We start from the raw sequence: 17,623 nt of genomic DNA on the forward strand, positions 1-17,623 counted from the left end.
TTTTTCAATATAACATTTTTGCTTATAAAATAGTTATGTTTCAGTGATACTCTAATTTATGACGAGCCTAAACCTCTATGTTTCAGTGACAAAGAATGCAGAGTTGAGAGTCAGAAAAGAAAAAAGTAATAAGTATATATTTAATTCAAGAAAGTTACGTTATCTTCAACATGAACTGCACTTTTTCGATACTTAAACGTTCATGTTATACACAAATTAACTGGGCATGACACCGCCAATACCTCTATTTTTCTTACTTCAATAGGATTAGTGGTTTGAGATTCTTGTAAATTAATGTAGTGTGGCGTACTTATAATAGTAGACTTTGCTTAACTAATTTTCACAATATAAAACTACTAATGTGAATGCGTTCAGAGCATAATACACATGGCTACAACACAGCAGGGTCCAGTTTAATATCTTATGGGATAGATAAATTGAACAAATAACAATTAAAGACAAATGTTTTCCATTTTTCTGCTCCCAAATTAAAAGAAAAAGCACCAGGACAGTAACATAAAACAGTAAGGTTGACTCTGAGGTTTAAACCATCATAAACTATTATCACATTGATATATATGTGTTTGTTTAATAATACATAATGTTTTTTTACATGAAATAAATACAAACTACCAACATCAACATAGAAACTTTGAATGATGATAGACACTGTGTATAAAACTATTTTACAGACAACATCCTACACATTATGTTAGCACTATAATATTGCACAGAAGGACTCCATCTTAGACGTCTCTTTGCTGCAATTTGAACAAGGTAAGCTTCATAAAACACTAACACAACTAATTACTAGTTATTTAAGAAACTTGTAATATCCTATTCACCTAGCAATCAATATCAACATGAAATATGAAACCAGAAGAGTCTAATTAGTTAAAATAAAACAAGTTTGCATTCCTCTTGGCAGCAGCTGCAACCCTTCTTATTGATATGACCCATTTGATAGCAATCCCAACCTTACACCACACTGCTTTTGATTTATCACTGCTTGATATATCCATAGAAGAATCGAGGAAATTAACATGGGTGCTACACTCAGCTACATCAGAGAAACCATATAAGTTGTAATTTTCTGGCTCACATGTTGTATAAATAGGATAGTCATTCATGAGATTCTCCATCGAATAGCGACCTTCTACAACTGGAAAATGTGATCCATAACCATCCCCATCAATGTACATTTCACCTTCCACGTGATTGTTTTGTGGTATTTCTCTTATGTCTGGCATTGGATCAACATAGATCTGGTAATTATCCATTCCCTCATTAACATATGAAGTAGAGATACATGGTTGAACATAACTTTGCCCAATTTCTTTTTGACCTGTACAAGATATAGTAAAATACTAAAATATTAGAGCAAAAGTATACAATATTAAGAACATGATCGACAAAAAGAAGACAAAAACTCACATATATGACAAACAAGAAAGTTTAGTGACTGCCACAGAAAGGTTTGTCAAGTTTAATAATATTGATTTATTGGTTTTCTGGTAGAAATAAATACACATGCCATGACACAACAAAATTTCACCAAATCTAGGTTTTATCTCGGAATTTCTTCATGTTTTTAAATATGAGGGATGCTATACACCAGGTTTATTACTAGTTTTCAGGATAAATAGAAAAGGAAACAATGTGCTACATTTCACTATAATTTCGGTTTTATATATGCTTGAATTGAATACCTTAGCCTACATTTCACAATATTTGTCTTTAACTGTCAAATTTTTATATATCTGCAAGACAAAATGTCAGTCTAGCCCAACTAGTAAAAGAAGCATTTAACGGACCTGACAGATAGAATTAGTCAACGAAAAAAATTGAAAATTAGTAGTTTTTAAACGTAGTTAATATACCCTCTTCAAGACTCAACACCTATACCAACTTGAGACTTTTTCAGTTTTGAAATGCATCCAAAAGGTTTTATGCAGAATATAAGTGTATATATAAATTATAGAGTACCTTGCTGACAAACTAGAAAGTCAGACTGTTGCAGGGCTTGATCTTGACCGTCATATTGTGCATTTTGTACACCTGTCAATGTCTCCTCCAATCCAAGTGTTGTTGTATCAATTGGCAATGGATTCCAATCATTGAAATATTTGTAAGCATGTTGCTTAACTCTTTCCACCAACCGCTGTCAATGACACAAGTGTTTTGATCATATAAGAGATATGAGTACTATACACAACTATATTTTGGTAAGATATGAATCACTAAATTTAAGAATCCATATAAGGTCCACTCCGAATATTCACAGCCAAAGGGATCTACCGACATTATGATATAGGATGCAAACACAAACCTTTTCTTGCTGGTTTAGAGATTGAATAGAACGAGCGTTTTGTTCATTATGAAAAGTCACCTCCACAACCTTATAAATTGCATTAAAGACAAGGAACGATATTGGTTGTTCAGTTGAGTAATAGATGTAGCGCTCATCATCATTGTCTACATCACAATCTTTAGCATGTGCAACAATTGTATTCCATGAATTCCTTGCAATCTTGCCTATTTTCTATTTTCCCAAAGCCAAAAAAATCATATACAACATTAATGTCAAAAGTATCAAACAACCAAATAAAGAATCATAATACCACACATAATATTTCAAACAATAGTATATTTTCTTACCTCTCTTAATGAAGCTTCATTGGTTATGTACAATCTCAAAAAATCCTTAACAGTGTGTATTCCATCTGATGCCAACAGCTTGTCAAGTGGACCATTTTTACGTATCCCTTTCAGACGCCATACCTCATCATTCAACGATGGACGATCGTGTTTCTCGTAATCTGAAATGATCAAAAGTCAAAGCACATAAAAAGTGTAAAAATCAAAATCAAGAGATCACATATATTTCGTCAAAAAAAAAAAAAGAGATCACATATATACATTTTTTAAAACTAATTACTAACATTTGTCGGAGGTTTAGGACTTACTCTTTCCTCGAACATCCAGGACCTTAAAAGGTTCGCTTCTACCTTCTCGAATGCACACTCCAATTGAATTAGATTGAACTATTTTAACCCCTAGCCGAAATTGACCGTTTCTTCCCTTTGATATATCTGTAAACTCAATCTCTTTGTCGATATCAGCAACTCCATTTCTTAGTGTAATGAATTCGTTTCCTTTCAACAGTTCTTCTTTTCCCTCTCTTGGAGGTGCAATTTGAGTATTAAATTCCTCAGCTGTCCAATCCTCTTTTTCAAAGTCACCATATAGGACACATAATTGGATCTTCATGGAGGAACCCTCTTCCATGACTACGCGTTGCTGATTTTCAACATCACGCAGTTCAATTTGAAGTGGTTCATCTCCCTCAGCTTTGATGGTGGACTTAGTGAAAATTCTGTTTGGCAATTTGTTCATGAAACAGAATTGCAAACGTCTCCTTCCAAATGTGTTGGACATAAGCGTCAATCCACAACTAAATTCCAAACAAAAACAAGTATGAATATAATTAATCTTTAGCAGTTTCCATATTATATTCTTCTACTCCGTTATAAAAAAATGTTGAGAGTAAATTGAAACCTCATTCAATGAATGGACTGAAAGAAGCATTAAAGAGACATACCTTGGGTTTAGGTGGAGGTGAATCGCCTCTTGTATCTGATTGAGGAACAAAACAGAACATAGAGAGTTAGTAGTAGTAGTATCAAAGCTTGGTATCCATTAACAAGCAGCAAGAAAGGGAAGAAAGTAAGAGGGTTAGTTTAGTTAATTACCAGTTTTCGAAGTAAGGGTTCCAAGCGTAAGGCTAATGCAGAGGCACTGATAGTGCTGCAAAAACAAAACAAAGTCAAGTCAAATTTAGTAAGAAAGAAAGGAACATTTAAAATAAAGATAAAAACACACACATACGGAAATAAAAGGTGTTGGATCTCCTTTTGTTGTTCTTCTTCTAGATTCCCATGAATATGATGTTGTTTTATTCGCTTAGTACTGGTTGAAGTAACATTGTCATCACAACTATCACTAGTATGAGATGTCCTCTTCGATGCCATCTAATAATAATTCCAATATAATTAATATTAATTTCTTGTAGTGGCGAAAAATCAACAATTCTTCTTTATTACAAACAAACAACTACACTCACGTTCAAATCAATTCCTGCTTTGTTTTAAAAAGGAAATTTAGGAAGAAGATTCAAGGAAAATTCCTACACACTTCGCAAACTACTTAAAAGTCAAAACTAACCATTTTACATTTAAATACAAATCTCACTAGGAATACAACACAATCACGTCTTTTTGGATACTAGTTAGTAACTGTACATACTAGTCCTAACTAATTATAGAATAGAATATACTATAAGTAGATTACCAACTAATCATTCGTGACACCACAACAAAGTGATTTTTTTTATCTATCTCTAGAGTTGAACTCCAATTCATGACATGGTTAAACATATTATTTTTATTGCATCCAAACGTTTTTGGTTGATGACAAAGTGATTTATCCAACTGTAGTATTTTTATTTTTTTTAAGTAGTTTAGTGGTTAGAATTCACATTTTTCAAATCACGTTTTCTTGTCAACTGAACGAACTATGCTCACGGGAACTCAAACCGTATTATTTATAAAAAAAAAAAATTAATTGAGATCAATATATTTTCATGGAAAATGTTACATAGACACCATTTATTCTCATACACCCTTGTACACCCCATACATTAGGAATAGAGAAGAGGAGAGAAAAGAGAAAATATGCTTGTGCGGAGTTCATGTGACCACGTGTCAGATTTTTATGTGGGTGTTAAAGGGTGTATTGCCACCTAAGAATATCTATGTATCATAACTCTACTTTCATTAAGACTATAATTTTCAATCAAAATTTTTTATTCATTAACCGAGGTGTCTAACACGCTAAGTATACCTTTCACAGTATTACTAATTAATTGATATAAAAAGAAAGAGCACTTGAAATTTCGAAAGAGGTTCACATAAAAATGAAATGGAATTTCGTTAGACGTAGCAGAAACAATTTGAGATATCGTAATCAACTAACTAACCGCGTATCACTAACTAGGAGTGAGAACGAGTGTTTTTTTTTTTTTTTGGATAGAAGTAGTGAGAGAGAACGAGTTGATACTTTAAATTTTAATTGATGTGTTGAGGAGATATTGTTAACAATGCATATGGTGGGGACGGGGGATATGAATATGATGGCTTCTATAATGTAAATTGAGGAATAACTATCACTCACTTATCCATAAGTCCTAGTTCAACTGACAAAATGCTGAAAATTGTTAGGCCGGATGTCACACGTGAGTTTATAATGATTTTTCCATTTCGTCTATCTATCCAAAAAAAGAAAAACTATCATTCACTTTTGCTCAATAGAGACAAAAAGATGGTAATGACTATTACCCCTGCCTTCGTGAACATATATAGAAGGAGGGGATCCGTTTCCAAATATTAATTAACCGGTGTTTTGAGTAGAAATTTCTTTTGAGAAATTGACAGGAATCTTCATTTCATGATGTGCTAACACCATACAAGTAGAAATGTGGAGAACTATCTTGGGCTTCAAGTTTACATTTTTTAAATGGTGACTTGTTCAAGTAGTGGAAAATTGAAACCGTGAAAGGTGACATTTTTTCAAGTCACTTTCCATATAATGTTTTGACATATAATAACTCACTTAGATTGATCTAGTGATGTTGGTTTGAGGTCTTAAAATATATTCTTTCTCAAGGTTTCGGTTCTTCTCCTTATTATCAATTTGGGTGGACTAGTTTAAGTTCTTAAAAAAAAAATGTTTAGACATATAATCCATATATGTATGTACGGTGGGGATTTGATGGTACGTATCGTGCAAATGATTATTACTCATTTTTGCACCATAGACATGTTTTGAAGCTAATTGATTTACGAGAGTAGGTCACCTTGTTTAGCTCGATGTAAAATGGTATAAATTTTGTTTTGTGGTCATTGAGAAGAAAAAAAAATATTTTCAAACTAGAGTGGTCAATATAACAACTTTATACTTTTTTTTAATAAGTTATATCAACTTATGCAATTGATGTTAGTTTATTGCAATGGTGGGTACGAGTAGTGGTTGTTTATTTTTATATTGGTTTAGTAATCTATGAGGCTGCCTTCAAAAATTTAGTTTGTAAATTTGATATAATTGATTGAAATACTTTTGTGCTCCTATTTAATACACTACCTTTTTGCTTATAAAAAAAAAAGTGGAGAGTAGAACCAGAAGCTGTGTAAAGAAATCTTGATACTCTAATTTTTTTGATGAGCCTACAAAAATAATGGAAAATTAATCCTCATGTACATCTAATCTACATTAGTAACATTTTCTTTTTCAGACACACTGTAAACAAAAGAATTTAGGGTGTGTATTGGATTAGGATTTTAAAAGACTATTTTAACAAAAAAAGTTTTTTAAGATTTTAAAAGACTTTGTGGAATTGTATTGATTCTGTGAGATTTTAAAAGACTTTAAGGGATTTATCACACTGACTTTTAAGGATTTCAAAGGATTTTATGGGATTTATCACACTGAATTTTAAGGATTTCAAAATTTTTTATGGGATTTTAATATTTCAAAGGATTCAATGAACTTTAGCGGAAAAAGAACAAACTTACAACCGTGAATGATAGAAATAGTAAACAAATAATTATTTTTTTCCGAAACAAAGTGATCTCTAGATTCAAAATCGAGCTTGTACCGGTACATCAAAAAGAGAAAAACAAATAACTGCATAACAAAAAGATAAAACAAAATATATTCGGTAAGTAACAAACTAGGAAAAATGCAAAATATGTCTTGTTGGTAATGAAGTTTCTTAAAACAAGATTATCTTTAGATATTAGCATCTCCCAATATGAAAAGGGAAATGTGATTCACTGAATCACCGTTTAGAGTAGAGTAGTATCACGGTATTTCTTGTACATCTCTCCACATATCTAAACCTATATTAGTCCTCCATATATTTGTATCACTATTAATATACTATAAATATTACAAAAAAAAAAAAAAAATCAATCATACTTTTAAACGATTTTGAACTTAGCTCACCTTTAAGTAATTATTCCATACTTCTTCAGTAGCCGTGTAAGTCTTCGCAACGGAATCCCATCCAAAACTAGAGTTGTTACGCATAAACGTTGACATCTTGTTGTATTGATTTCTAAACCACTTCATTCGGCTCAAGTAATGATTATAAGTTTTATATGATTCAGTTTTGGCATTGAGCTGAGGAATGATAGCTCGCTCTACATTTTGTTTACTAAGGGACCCATTTGCATCACGTAACCCTCTATTTATAGCATCCACCAAGAGGTACAACAACTCATTAGTTTCCTCCATAGTCCAAACTACATAGCCATCTTTATCCTTACCCTTCCCTCTATTATTTTCTTGTTGTGAATCCCCCATTTAATCACTAATATATACATAACAAACTAGTTATTTCACAAGAACAGTTTTTGTTTCCTAATTGCCAAAAGTATAGTAACTATATACCAAAAAAAAATATATATATATATTCAATAGGAGCAAAAAAAAAATGTTTGAGTCTTAATTTGAGAATTATCAACAGTAGCAACTACATATGATTAGTTGTAAAATATCGTACCAATAAACAATTGATGATAAGGAACAAGTTGTAAGATTTTTCTCTTTGACTAACCAAAGGGGTGCTATAGTAAACGAAAATCAAACAAGAATAAACGAAAATAATAAACGAAAATCAAGTATCAAACAAGAATCAGACAAAAAAAAATTAATCGAACAAAAAAAAAACAAAGAATAGTAATCGACATGGATTTTTTTTTACAAGAATCAAACAAAAAAACAACAAAAAGTATCAGACAAAAAAAAGTAATTAAACAAAAAAAAGAAAGAAGCAAGTATGCTAGAATCATAAAAAAAGTAATGGAACAAAAAAGAAAATAGAATCAGACACAAAAGAAATGGAAGTTGAAGAATTTTACAGAGAAAAGAAAAACCTGGCATGGAAGATGACGGCAGATAAGGGTTTGCAAGACAATGAAAAAATCTCAAGGGTTTGTGTGAGATTGTTGGATGAGAGTATTATTTATATTTTTAACTAAAAAGTCTCACAAAATCCATTCCATCCAAGAATCCATCAAAATCTATAGACTTTTGAATACCAATAGACAATTCATAAGTCATGAGAAATCTCAATTGAATACCAACGGATTTTGTTGCCTTAAAAAAAAAGTCATGATTGTCTTGATTGAATATCACAAGATTTGTTTACATTTTATAAAAGTCTTGATTGAATATCACTAAACTTTTTAATTATAAAAAAGTCTTTTAAAATCCCATTAATTCTCAATTCAATACACCCCCTTAATATGTGGTGCAGCTAGTAACATAGTTTCAAAAAATTGGTCATCTTGCAATTTCAAGCACTCTATGTTTCAGTGATAGTAGGGAGTAAGAGAAAAGAAATAATGATATGCATTTCAAAAAAGTTACAAGTTCTGTAACATAAATTGCGCTTTTTCGATACCTAAACCTTCACAGTTATACACAGATTAGCTCGGCATGACACTTTTAGTACCTTTATTTTTGTTACTACAGTAGAATCAGTGGTTTGAGTTGCAATAGTAGTTCAATTTGTTTTAACTTTTAAGGGGATAGACATATTGAACAAGTAACAATAATCTGCATTTAACGACAAACATGTTCAATTTTTCTGCTCCCAAAAGAAATAGCTCCAGGGCACAGTAACATAAAACAAAGAGATGGACTTTTAACAAATAAAAACTATTATCACATTGATCTGTGTTTGTTCAATATTACATAATGTTTTTACGGGAAATAAATACAAGCTACCAACATAGAAACTTTGAATGATGATAGACATTATGTATAAAACTATTTTACAGACAAACATCCTACACATTATGATAACACTAATATTGCACACGAGGACTCGATCTTACACGTCTCTTCACTGCAATTGAAATTGAACAAGGTAAGCTTCAGAAAACACTAACACAAAACTAAGCAATCAAACATCAATATAATATGGAATATGAAACAGCAAGAGTCTAATAAATCCTCCTCGCAGCTGCAACCTTTCTCACTGATATTCCCCATTTGATAACAGCCCGAATCTTACACCACACTGCTTTTGATTTCCCGCTGCTTAATATCTCCATAGCAGAATTAAGGAATTCAACATCAAGAAAATCAAGTTCCCATGTTGTATCAAGAGGAGGAAAATTTGTAAGATTCTCTATTGAATGACCACCTTGTGTAACTGGAAAGCGTGATCCATGACTATCTCCCTCGATGTACATTTCAGCTCCCACATGATTGTTTTGTGGTATGTCTCTTATGTCTGGCACTGGTTCAGGATTGATTTGGTAATCATGCATTCCTTCGTTAACATATGAAGTAGACATACATGGTTGAACATAACCTTGCCCTATATCTGTTTGACCTGTCCAAGATATGGTAAAATATTTCATCAAAATGTCCAACATTAAGAGCAGGATTGGCCAAAATAGGACAAGGGATATAACAAAGAATCACATACATGAGAAACAGGAAGTTTAGTGAATGACACAGAAAGGTCTGTTAAAGTTTAATATGGAAGAATATTAATATTGTGGCACAAATACACATGTCAATGCCATGATACACCAAAATTTCACCAGGTCTATGTTTTATCTTATGGGAATTTATTCCAATATAAAATACAAGGGAGGATATGCACCACTTTTATTAGTAGTTATTGGCACAAAAAGAAAAATAAACAACGGGCCTTTTATGCTTGAATTGAATAATTAAGTTATATTTCATGATATATGTTGCAGACCTTGAACCGGAGCTCCGAACTGTCCTGCTGATTGTATACATGCACCTAGGCTTATGGAGTTCAGAAAAGTTTCATCAACTGGTTTTAAATTACACACATCTTTGTAAGCATCCTGCTTCACAATTTCTACCGAATGCTGCAGAGAAAGAAGAAACCTGCTCACTAATTTTATAAAATATAACATGACACCAAAGTTTATCTTTAAATCTATTTCAAAACATTTTTTGAATATGGTACATGAATTTATACCTTCAGGTTGGGCGTGAGGGTCTCTGGTAAATAGAACTTTTGTACATCAAATGTCACTCCCACAAGTTTGTAGATAGCATTGAATAGCAGTATTGGTTGCCCAATTGTCCCATAACTGTAAAGCTTGTGATCATCCAAAACACATGACTTGGCATGTTCGATAATTGCTAACCAGGACTTTCTCTGAATCTTTTCAAATATCTACATCTCCACATATAAATATCCAATTAACATATGAAATTCATTTTTGTTTCTCTAAAGTGATTATTTCACTTTGGAAAGTAAAGTAAGTAATTTCAATCATTGATGAGCAAAACATCGATTGATACCATATGCACATACATACATACATACATAACCAACTCTTTTTTCTTCATTCATGAGTAATTCACATATGTTAGGAGAACAGTATGTAAAGAGTTGTTACCAGTAACACATAAAAGAAACAATTTTTACCCCATGTAATGAAGATTCATTGATTATGAGTAACTGCAAGAGATCCTTAACAGTGTGAATTCCGTTGGAAGAGAGCCGCTTGTGGAATCTTCCGTCTTTAGCAATTTTCTCCAAACGCCAAACAAAATCATTCAAGAACGGAGGGAAATGTTTCTCGTTGGCTTAAATGACAAAAACATAAAGACATATTAAAAACAAAAACATGGAAACAGTAATAATAGTAATTATGTATTGATTTGAAAAATGTTAACAAAAAACAGAATTGAATAAAAAAAAAAAAAAAAAAACTCACGCTGTCCTCTGTTATCTTTGACCCTAAAAGGTTGACTTCTACCTTCCTTAATGATATCTCCATTTTGCATAGCTTTAACTCCTAACCTGAACATTTTGCTTCTTAACCATCTAGAATTATCAGTAAAGATAGTTTTAGAGATGGAAGCAACTCCATTTTTAAGAGTAATAAACCTCTCCCCAACCAATAATGGCTGTTTCCCATCTCTTTCACGTAAGATATTTGCTTTAAATTCAATTTCAGTCCAATCCTCACTGCCAAATCCACCATCTAGAGCACAAATCTCTATCTTTGTTGAGGAGAAAGGACCAACGTTGACTATTGACTTAGATCCAACATCAAATAGTGCAACTTGAAGGGGTGGTTCATCCTTTGCTATTATGTTTGACTGACTAAAAAATGGACCAGACAACTTGTTGTTATTATTGTTAATAAAACACAATTCCAATGGTCTGGCTCCAGATTTGCCAGCCTCATTAGCCTTTTCACTGCATCAAATAAATAATGTTGAATACATTCGATATGTGCTAAATATTTTTAATATTTAATTACATTATGTTATGATAACAAACCTTGAAAGTAGGCGCTCTTGGAATTTGCTTTCCACCACATCTCTTACCTATTATTATTATTATTATTATTTTAGGAAGATAAATGAATCAAATCAATTTCCTTTTCCTTAGACCCTAGTCATTAACATAACATAACATACTTGAAAATTGTTAAATATAAAAGACTTACCACTCCTCTAATGAAAGATTCCAACAAGATTGAATCGTGACAATTCGTCCTTAGTGTGTTTATCACATATCTAAGGCCACTGTAAAATAACCAAGTAGATTATTAATTTTTTTTAAGTGTTACAACCAAAAACAAAAAAGTATTATGCATATAACACATGTATATACCTGATTGGTCCTTGTTTTGTAACGCCATGACTAGTGCTTTTGTGATTCTTGAGAGATTTCCTGTCCGATACCATCCAAAAAGTTACAATTTAATTTTTCTTTTTGTAAGAATCTATCTTTGTCTTTCAAAGATCTCAACTAAGTGGAAGAAATTGATGTGAGTATTATTATTGGACCCAAAAGTTGCTCATATATATAAATAATGTCAACCCTTAAACACACAAACCGGTTAGTTAACTAACAATGTAGGAAGAAGTCAGGAAGCTTCATCATTGACTAATAGACACGCTGTTGATTTTGATCTCATGAGTATTTTCCATAAAAATTCCCAGAAAGTACTCATAATCATTAAAATAATGCCACTTCTAGATACCTTAAAAACATTTGAACTTTTCACACATCACTTCTTATAATAATTAATATTAGTGTCCACCAGTAATGCCACATCCCATCATTTTTCGTGTGATTTTCAATAGTTATTTATCATTCTGTTTATTTATAAAAATAGTAATGTTGTACAGTGTACACTAGTGTTACAAGGTATCCCAAAAAATTCCAAATTCAAGATAAGTACTAACTAACTAATTATACGCATAGTGACGATGAAGAATTGGAAAAGTAATAAAAATGGGAGAAAACGACCGATGCAATGAATATATATTTTTGAATAATACAATACATGCTCACACTTTTAGAAACTTGAATTTTAAAATTAAGTGATTCTGTTTTTCCATAACTACGCGTTTAGTGGAGAATCACGGCAAATATTCACACCACACATTGATGTAACTCGAGTATTTTCCTATTGTTTGTGACAACACTGATTAAGGATGTGTTTGGTTCCGGAATGAATCAAAATGAATATTGGTTATTCCAATTGCAAACATCGGTCAAAGTAATCATTGATATTTTTAGTATCGCATATCATTGTTAAGATTATAAAGTGTCCTTCAAAATTGTTAGAATTAGTTTATGTTATTTGAAAATTAGTTAGATTAGTGTTTTATTTGTTACTTGTTGTGATCTATATTAACATTTCTTCATTCTACAATACAATTTTATGTCCACTTTTCTCTCTTCATGCTTAATAATAATATTTTGCATATTCTTTCAGAAATAATTCACGGATTAACTTTTATCATATGACATAGCACGTTAATGAAAAATGCGACCCTTTCATGTTGATCACCGTCGTTGCCACCACACTAAGGATTAACTTACGTCTAAAATTTACTTCTTTTATGGACTAACTACATAATTGCAATATCAATAAGTCTATCATTCAACCCTAAAAAATATAAAAATAAGTCTATCATTCAAATGATCGAAATTTCGGACAAATTTAGGCATAGTAATGAGGTAGGGCGAGGACAGGCTTTGCTTCCCCTGAACCCGATGGGGTCGAGTATCCGTGTACTCATCCCTGAATCCAACGAGGGAGAAAAATAGTACTCCGGCCCTATGCCCTATCAAGTTCGAGAATTCTAGTCTCATCTCTGCATGGACATGGACCACATTTTTGTACCTTTTTTATTATTAAAAAAAAAAAAAGTAAAAGTGTAAATTTCAAGAAGTAAGGTAGGTTCAAGTTTGATATTAGTATCCCCAATACTCGCTCATATCTTTTGAAATCAAAGAAAATTCAAACTCGAATCCGAACTCAATCAACTCGGATTTTCTTATCAAAATTGATGAATGTTCGGGTGAGTACACGTGGATGCACTTATGTTGACATGCCTAGACAAATAGATGAACCAATTTTGTTAGATATTTTTACAATTTCAAAAAATTTCAAATCACATAAATGATGAACTATTTTGATCCACGATTTCAATTTCGTTTGAGTATCAATTTATCTATTCACTCTATAAAGGGTCTTACTAACCAATGATCTTAAGGCAATGATTAAGAAACTAAATATAGTATGTTTGCATTGGTTTCAACAACATTTAGACTTTAAAAAAGTTAAATTTATAACTTTTCACCATTTTCAATACTATATTTCTATTTTTATATTCTTATCAAATGTATCAAGGCCACTCTTTAGCATTTCCCTTATCTTAATTATTTATGAACTACCAATGAAGTTTAACGTATACCCTAAAACTATTTTTGGAAAATTAAGTGGACCCTACACGTATTTGAGTGCATTAATCATGCTCTGCATTGTAATTCCCTTCTCTTGTGTGAGCTCAATGACCACAAAACTCGCTTTCTCTTCAATGTGTGAAATTATGAGACTACTTCATTCTAGCTGTTTGTTGTTATTTTATACAGGCAGTCGGGTTTGATATTGTCAACAACATAAACATTCATTCATCTTCACCAACGTAAACTAAACTGCCACGGGTGATCGATCATTGCACGTTTTTTCCACACAATAATTTCCTAGAAAAATCTTTCTTGTACGGAAATGAAATATTTGAGAGCGTGCAACAAAGATTATAGGATTTATTTAATCATGACATTTTAGAGTGTTCTTCTTCTCATATTCAATTCTCTCCAATATTAATTTAAATAGATTATTTAGCTTATTAAAAAGGGTTAATTATGTTTTAGGTTCCTATAAATATGCGCGTTTCCAACATTAGTCCCTACTTAAATTTTATTAAATTTTTGGTCCCCAACGTTTTTCCGTTAGCAAAATAGGTCATCGCTGTTAACTGTTGTTGATTGAGCAAACGGTAAAGCACACATGGATGCCACATCTGACTCTTTTTTGTTAAATATGTTTTTAGTCCCTATAAAATTGAGGCATTTTAAGTTTAGTCCTTACTTAATTTTTAATCGTTGTTTTAGTCCTTACAAAAATACTATACACTCAATATTAGTCTCTACTCAATTCAAATTTGTTCAATTTATGCTTAAACTCTTGTATACTACCACTAGTTTTGCATGAAATGGGAGCATATAAGTTGGTTCGAATTAATATGGAATTATTTTCCCACGCTCATTCAATATTTTGCCCCTGGTTAATGATATTAGGTTCTATTCAAATAATCTATGCCGATTCAACATCTTTTGGTCAACGTAATTTAAAAAAAAAAAAAAGAATAGCTTATTTTTCGGTATCTCATATGTGTTTCATAATTTTAGGAATTAGTTCTATAAGTGATATTGGGCTCAACGGGGCCGTTTTACAAATAATATCTCATGAATTTATTGGCGCTACCCTTTTTTTCTTGGCAGGAACTAGTTATGATAAACTACGTCTTCTTTATCTTGACGAAAGGGGCGGAATGACTATCCCAATGCCAAAAATATTCACGATTTTCACTATCTTATCGATGACTTCTCTTGCATTGTCGGGCATGAGTGGTTTTGTTGCCGAATTGATAGTTTTTTTTTGGAATAATTATTAGTCAAAAATATCTTTTCATGATGAAAATACTATCATAACTAATTTTAGTAGGTTTTTTAGTCCCTACAAAAAAAATTACTTCTAATTTTAGTCCCTGCTAAAACAAAGTTTTTTTAATTATCCTTAAACTCTTAAATTTTTGAACGATTTTTTTGAGACAAGTTTAGAACACTATGAAAGGTTCAATTACTAAAATTTAGAATTTTTTAACATGAAACGAATTAAATATGAATTTTTAAAAATGATAAAAGTTAAAGATAAAAGTAATAAAATTTGGACATATAAATAAAATTTTGCGATAAATTTTTTACAGATGAACATTTAGTAATGTTTTTAACACGTCTACAAAAAATTGTTAAAAAACTTAAGAGTTTAAGCATTAATTAAACAAATTTAAACTGAACAGAGACTAATACTGAGTGCATGATATTTTTATAAGGACTGAAACAACTATTAAAATTAAGTAAGGACTAAACTTAAAATACCTCAATTTTATAGGGACTAAAAACATATTTAATCTAACAAAAAAAAGTTAGATGTGGCATCCACATGTGCTTCACCGTTTGCTCAATCAGCAACAATTAACCACGAGGATCTATTTTGCTAACGGAAAAAAACATTAGGGATCAAAAATTTAATAAAATTTAAGTAGGGACTAATGTTGAAAACACGCTTATTTATAAGAACCTAAAACATAATTAACCCTTTTCAAAAATGTAGAACAGTCCATTATTTTGTCTTCAAAGTGTATGAAAAGTGTTTTTTGTATAGGTTTTTAGTGTCCATTATACTGACATTAATACAATTTGCTTAAGTGTAATTTTGTTAATGTTTGGCCACGTGCTTGAACATACTTTTCTGATTAATGCTTTCCTAAGCATGTATAGATTATACAAGATATATTTTTTTATGTTGGACTCCCCTTTGTTGTAGGAGGTGATTGGAAGACCTTATGGAATTAGAAGGGTCCCCATCGTATTCAAACCTTTATTTGGTTGGCCGCTCATGGAAGGATCCTTACCAATTATCGTCGTAGCAAGTGGGGGGTTGGTATCTCCCCTACGTGTCCTTGTTGTGCGAGAGAGGATGAAACAGTCATTCATGTCCTTCGTGATTGTGTGCACGCTAATCAGGTATGGCTCAGACTTATCCCACATAATTACATAACTAATTTCTTCTCTTTTGATTGCAGAGAGTGGATTTTTAACAACCTTAATAAAAAAGGGATTGGAGATAATCCTGCTACTTGGCAGACTACTTTCATGACAACATGTTGGTATTTATGGAATTGGCGAAACAAATCTATTTTTGAAATAGGATTTCAAAGACCAAGCAATCCAACACTGGTGATTCAAAAGTTTACTAGAGAGATAGAAGACAATACGAAGTTGGTGCATAAAAGTTCGCATCAAAAGGAAACTATATACATCGGTTGGATGCGACCTCCGTTTGGTTGGGTTAAGCTTAATTGTGATGGTGCTTGGAAGGGATCTGGTACTCTTGCAGGGTGTGGAGAGCTTCTTCGAGACTCTGATGGCAGATGGATCAAAGGCTACTTCAAGAAGATTGGAATGTGTGATGCTTTTCATGCTGAAATGTGGGGCATGTACCTTGGTTTGGACATGGCGTGGAGGGAGAATACCACTCATCTTATAGTGGAGAGTGACTCAAAGATTTTGGTCGACATGATTACTGAAAATTGCAATTTTAGCGGAACTACTCCTACTTTGGTCAGGCGTATTCGACAACTTTTGAGTTTGAGTTGGACTGTCAAAACTACACATACTTGGCGGGAAGGCAACAGAAGTGCAGATTGGCTTGCTAATTTCAGCATTTCGACGGATTTTCTAGATTTTCATATTCTGGAGACTCCTCCTAGTGAGCTTCAGAGTCTTTTGTTTGATGATATTTCCGGGGCTTGCATGTCTAGGAACGTCCGTTTAATTTCTTAGTTTTCTTTCCTTTGGGCTTTGAGAGCCCTCTTTTGTACCAAAAAAAAAAAAAAACATAACAACTATAGAGCGATATGATATCCAGTTTTGTGTGCATGTTATAAAGTTCAAGACAGCTATGTATTTAAGTGATGCAATGTAAGGAAAGAATATTAATTAACTATCTTATATTCATTATAATAAGAAGAAGAAAAAAAAACTTATGATTATATACATTTGTAGTTATATATTTAGCATTAAGAAAATATTTTAAAAGATGGTAATATTTCTTCAAAAACTGATGAACATTCGACAATTATATTATATATGGAGAAACTGTAATTAGGTAGATGGTAGTTTCAACTGAGAGGCTTAAACTAAGAGCTAATTATTTACCGGTGGCGCTAATTACGGATATTTCATTATTTTCCTCAAAACACACATATAAAACATTCATAACATTTTAGGCCATCCAAATTCTTCTCTTCCACTGCCTAAGGCAGGCAAAGGGAAGAGAGAAAGACATAATTAAACATAGGAGAAACGAAAAACATAGATATATCAACAAAGATATAGGGTTCAGAG

The 17,623-nt window shown here is 31.9% G+C and overlaps 3 protein-coding genes across 3 annotated transcripts; all 3 read right to left on the minus strand.

Moving 5' to 3' along the window:
• Positions 1–542: 542 nt before the first annotated feature.
• On the minus strand, positions 543–4,121 carry LOC25499643 (calmodulin-binding protein 60 G). The gene is made up of 8 exons (XM_013594993.3): positions 3,889–4,121; positions 3,753–3,807; positions 3,602–3,636; positions 2,967–3,454; positions 2,659–2,819; positions 2,330–2,542; positions 1,987–2,161; positions 543–1,345 (listed from the first exon to the last, which is right to left on the minus strand). Exons 1-8 carry the CDS (start codon positions 4,029–4,031, stop codon positions 891–893), a joined length of 1,725 nt encoding a protein of 574 aa, XP_013450447.1. The 5' UTR covers positions 4,032–4,121; the 3' UTR covers positions 543–890.
• Positions 4,122–7,053: 2,932 nt separating this feature from the next.
• On the minus strand, positions 7,054–7,422 carry LOC120577089 (uncharacterized protein At2g29880-like). The gene has a single exon (XM_039828026.1). The coding sequence runs from the start codon at positions 7,420–7,422 to the stop codon at positions 7,054–7,056; it is 369 nt and encodes a 122-aa protein (XP_039683960.1).
• Positions 7,423–8,765: 1,343 nt separating this feature from the next.
• LOC25499645 (protein SAR DEFICIENT 1) lies at positions 8,766–11,952 on the minus strand. Its single transcript, XM_013594996.3, has 8 exons — positions 11,747–11,952; positions 11,580–11,658; positions 11,411–11,457; positions 10,839–11,326; positions 10,547–10,707; positions 10,091–10,291; positions 9,842–9,977; positions 8,766–9,463 (listed from the first exon to the last, which is right to left on the minus strand). Exons 1-8 carry the CDS (start codon positions 11,818–11,820, stop codon positions 9,069–9,071), a joined length of 1,581 nt encoding a protein of 526 aa, XP_013450450.1. The 5' UTR covers positions 11,821–11,952; the 3' UTR covers positions 8,766–9,068.
• Between the last annotated feature and the right edge of the window lie 5,671 nt (positions 11,953–17,623).

The sequence above is a fragment of the Medicago truncatula genome, chromosome 7, assembly GCF_003473485.1.
Source record: "Medicago truncatula cultivar Jemalong A17 chromosome 7, MtrunA17r5.0-ANR, whole genome shotgun sequence".
NCBI lineage: Eukaryota > Viridiplantae > Streptophyta > Magnoliopsida > Fabales > Fabaceae > Medicago > Medicago truncatula.

Excerpts from the sequence above, each read along its gene's own strand:
- LOC25499645 (XM_013594996.3), bottom strand. The coding sequence starts at position 11,820 with ATGGTATCGGACAGGAAATCTCTCAAGAATCACAAAAGCACTAGTCAT. Across the intron at positions 11,458-11,579 it reads AATCTTTCATTAGAGGAGTG|GTAAGAGATGTGGTGGAAAG; the intron begins GTAAGTCTTTTA and ends TAATAATAATAG. Across the intron at positions 9,464-9,841 it reads GTTCGGAGCTCCGGTTCAAG|GTCAAACAGATATAGGGCAA; the intron begins GTCTGCAACATA and ends TATCTTGGACAG.
- LOC25499643 (XM_013594993.3), bottom strand. The coding sequence starts at position 4,031 with ATGGCATCGAAGAGGACATCTCATACTAGTGATAGTTGTGATGACAAT. Across the intron at positions 3,808-3,888 it reads ATCCAACACCTTTTATTTCC|CACTATCAGTGCCTCTGCAT; the intron begins GTATGTGTGTGT and ends TTGTTTTTGCAG. Across the intron at positions 3,455-3,601 it reads CACCTCCACCTAAACCCAAG|TTGTGGATTGACGCTTATGT; the intron begins GTATGTCTCTTT and ends TTTGGAATTTAG.
- LOC120577089 (XM_039828026.1), bottom strand. The coding sequence starts at position 7,422 with ATGGGGGATTCACAACAAGAAAATAATAGAGGGAAGGGTAAGGATAAA.